The sequence below is a fragment of the Lactuca serriola genome, chromosome 8, assembly GCF_051521515.1.
Source record: "Lactuca serriola cultivar US96UC23 chromosome 8, Lser_US96UC23_V15, whole genome shotgun sequence".
Lineage (NCBI taxonomy): Eukaryota > Viridiplantae > Streptophyta > Magnoliopsida > Asterales > Asteraceae > Lactuca > Lactuca serriola.
In genome coordinates, this window is record NC_136415.1 from 51,487,993 (window position 1) to 51,490,891 (window position 2,899).

At 39.3% G+C, this 2,899-nt stretch overlaps 1 protein-coding gene across 1 annotated transcript; it reads left to right on the forward strand.

Moving 5' to 3' along the window:
* The first annotated feature begins 686 nt into the window (after positions 1 to 686).
* On the forward strand, positions 687 to 1,892 carry LOC145066894 (uncharacterized). Its single transcript, XM_079014140.1, has 2 exons — positions 687 to 1,139; positions 1,308 to 1,892. The coding sequence occupies exons 1-2, from the start codon at positions 687 to 689 to the stop codon at positions 1,890 to 1,892; spliced, it is 1,038 nt and encodes a 345-aa protein (XP_078870266.1).
* The last annotated feature ends 1,007 nt before the right edge of the window (positions 1,893 to 2,899 follow it).

Genomic DNA, 2,899 nt, shown 5'->3' on the forward strand with positions numbered 1-2,899 from the left:
AAGTTTGATTGGTTCAACGAGTACCAGAAACGGAAACATACTCATTTTTACGAGTTGTATTGTATCAAACCCAAAAAAGTAGTTATCTTAACGAGTTAGAACGTATCAAACCCAACATATTCGTTTTAATGAGCTGTATCAAACCCAAAAACGTGTTTTGATGACTTGTACTGTATGCATGTAAAGTTGTACCAGTCCAACCGTTTCTAAGAACCGGAAAACCCAGACCTAGACATGGACCGGTAATTCTCATCCGGTCCGGACGTCCAGTCCACGGTCCACAATATTCTCCGAAACCAGTCGGGTCCAAATATTCACCCCTAGTTTGAATTTATGATCTCAAATTGAAATTCCTATATACCTTTCCATTTTCTGTTAAGACTTTAACCATCCATGAAAAATACTAAAGTTTGAATTATTTACAAGATTGTTATCTTAAATCTTGGCCCTATTTTATTTTGATCTAATGGTTTAAATTGAGTTCTTGGGTTCTCACGATTTTTTTTAGTTTGTGCCACAAATCATTAATTTCAATGTTTCTTGGAGAAACGGACTAGATTTGGATGTTTGTACTAATAACAACTCTTGTTAATGTCGTGAATGTTGGAAATGTAACACAAAGAAGAATTTATAACAAAGTCGTGAATGTTGGAGATTCAAGAGATTTATGAAGGAAAACCAAACCAATGATTTACAGAGAACAACTAATGTTTATTGGGGGGAACAATAATTTTGGTTTCGAATTAATTGAAGCAACAGGGAGATCTGGAGAACTTATTACAATCTGGGATGATGAGGTATTTATAGTATCTGATACGATTAAATCAAGGTATTTTTTTATTACATTTGGTCGGTGGGTGGGTATAAACACTGAGATAGCCATAGTAAATGTATATGCACCTCAAGCTCCGTCTGAAAAAATGAGAACATGGGAGAAGTTGGCTCATATTAAATCTAGTAGAGTGGCGATATGGATCTTTGCAGGAGATTTTAATGCTGTTCGTAGAAGATATGAGCGGGTAAACTCCAGGTTTTGTCGCATTTCTGCTGACGACTTCAATGATTTCATATTCTCCTGTGCTCTACATGATCTGAGAATGGGGGATATAAGTTCACTTATTTTAGACCAGAAGACGGTGGTAAGTTGAGCAAATTGGACAGATTCTTGGTTTGTGATAACTTCATGGAGTGTTTCCCGGGTTCATCGGTAACTGCCCTTGCCAGAGAATTCTCGGACCATTGCCCGATCATGTTGAAAACTTCTTGTGAGGAGGCCATTTAGATTCTTCAACTTGTGGATGTTAAAGGCTGGATTTCAAGATGTGGTTTCTGAGGCATGGAGGAAATTCAGAGGTTATGGAAACGGTGATGCTTTCTTGGCGGCGAAATTGCGTTTCTTAAAGAAGGAAATTAAGAAGTGGCGAGAAACCGCCTTTGCTTTGGAAAACAAAGAACTAGAAGAGTGCAGGAATTCCATTGCACAGCTTGATACTTTGGCGGAATCCAGAGATTTATGGCCTCATGAATTGGGGAAAAGAACCAACTGTGTAAAAAGGATTACAGAAATTGAAAGGATGGCTGCAATGGATATGAAACAAATGGCAAAGGTAAAATGGGTGACTGATGGAGATGAAAACACTTCTTTCTTCCATGGTTATGTAAATAATCATAATAGGAGGAACAAAATTCATGGTTTGACTATTAATGGTCAGTGGGAAACGTGTCCTGATGATATAAACGGTGAGATCCTCCAATTCTTCTCTAAGAAATTTGAAGAAAAATGGATGAGTCGACCAAAAATCAGAAGCAACAGATTTAAAACGCTCTCTTCAGAGGCGAGCTCTGCTCTTGAGCTTCCTTTCTCAGTTGAGGAAATTAGGAACGCAATTTAGTGTTGTGGTTCAGAAAAGGCCCCGGGGCCAGATGGATTCTCATTTAAAATTTTCAAGTCTTACTGGAGTTTGCTAAAGGATGATATTATGAGCTTTGTTAGATCATTTGAACAGCGCGGAGAATTTTCTATGGGATGCAATTCGTCTTTCATTTCTCTTGCAGCTAAGATTAAGGACCCACTCTCCTTAAGCGATTACAGACCAATTAGTCTCATTGGTGCGTTATACAAGATAGTTGCTAAAACACTGGCGATCCGGGTGAAAACACATATTGGAGTATGCATAGACGAGGTGCAATCGGCTTTTGTGGAAGGGAGGAACATACTCGAAGGTCCTTTAATAATTAACGAGGTGTGTTCTTGGGCATTAAAAAGTAACCGGAAAATATTGTTATTCAAGGCAGATTTTAACAAGGCTTTTGACTCGGTAAATTGGGAGTACCTTGATTCGGTTATGGCTCAAATGAACTTCGGGTTAAAATGGAGAAGATGGATAAACGGATGCCTCATGTCGGCTAGGGCATCGGTACTGGTCAATGGCAGCCCAACGGCGGAATTTCCTTTGACAAAAGGAGTGAGACAAGGCGATCCGCTATCACCGTTCCTTTTTATAATAGCGATGGAAGGTCTAAATGTCATGATGAAAGCGGCAAATGAAAAAGGGATATTCGATGGGGTCCATATTCCTAATACCAACATATCCCTTTCTCATTTATTTTATGCTGATGATGCCTTATTTATTGGGGATTGGTCGAAAAAAAATGTCTACAATCTTTCTAGAATCCTCAGATGTTTCTATGTTGTGTCGGGATTAAAAGTGAACTTCAACAAATCACGGGTATTTGGAATTGGTGTCGACTTTGAGGAGGTTTGTGAGTGGGCTGGGCCACTAGGGTGTGCGCCATCCTCTCTACCTTTCACTTATCTCGGGGTGCCTGTCGGGGAGAATATGAACAAAAAAAAAAGCTTGGAAGCCGATTGTAGATAAGTTCCGCTCCAAACTCTCCA

Excerpts from the sequence above, each read along its gene's own strand:
- LOC145066894 (XM_079014140.1), top strand. The coding sequence starts at position 687 with ATGATTTACAGAGAACAACTAATGTTTATTGGGGGGAACAATAATTTT. Across the intron at positions 1,140-1,307 it reads TTTTAGACCAGAAGACGGTG|GCTGGATTTCAAGATGTGGT; the intron begins GTAAGTTGAGCA and ends TGGATGTTAAAG.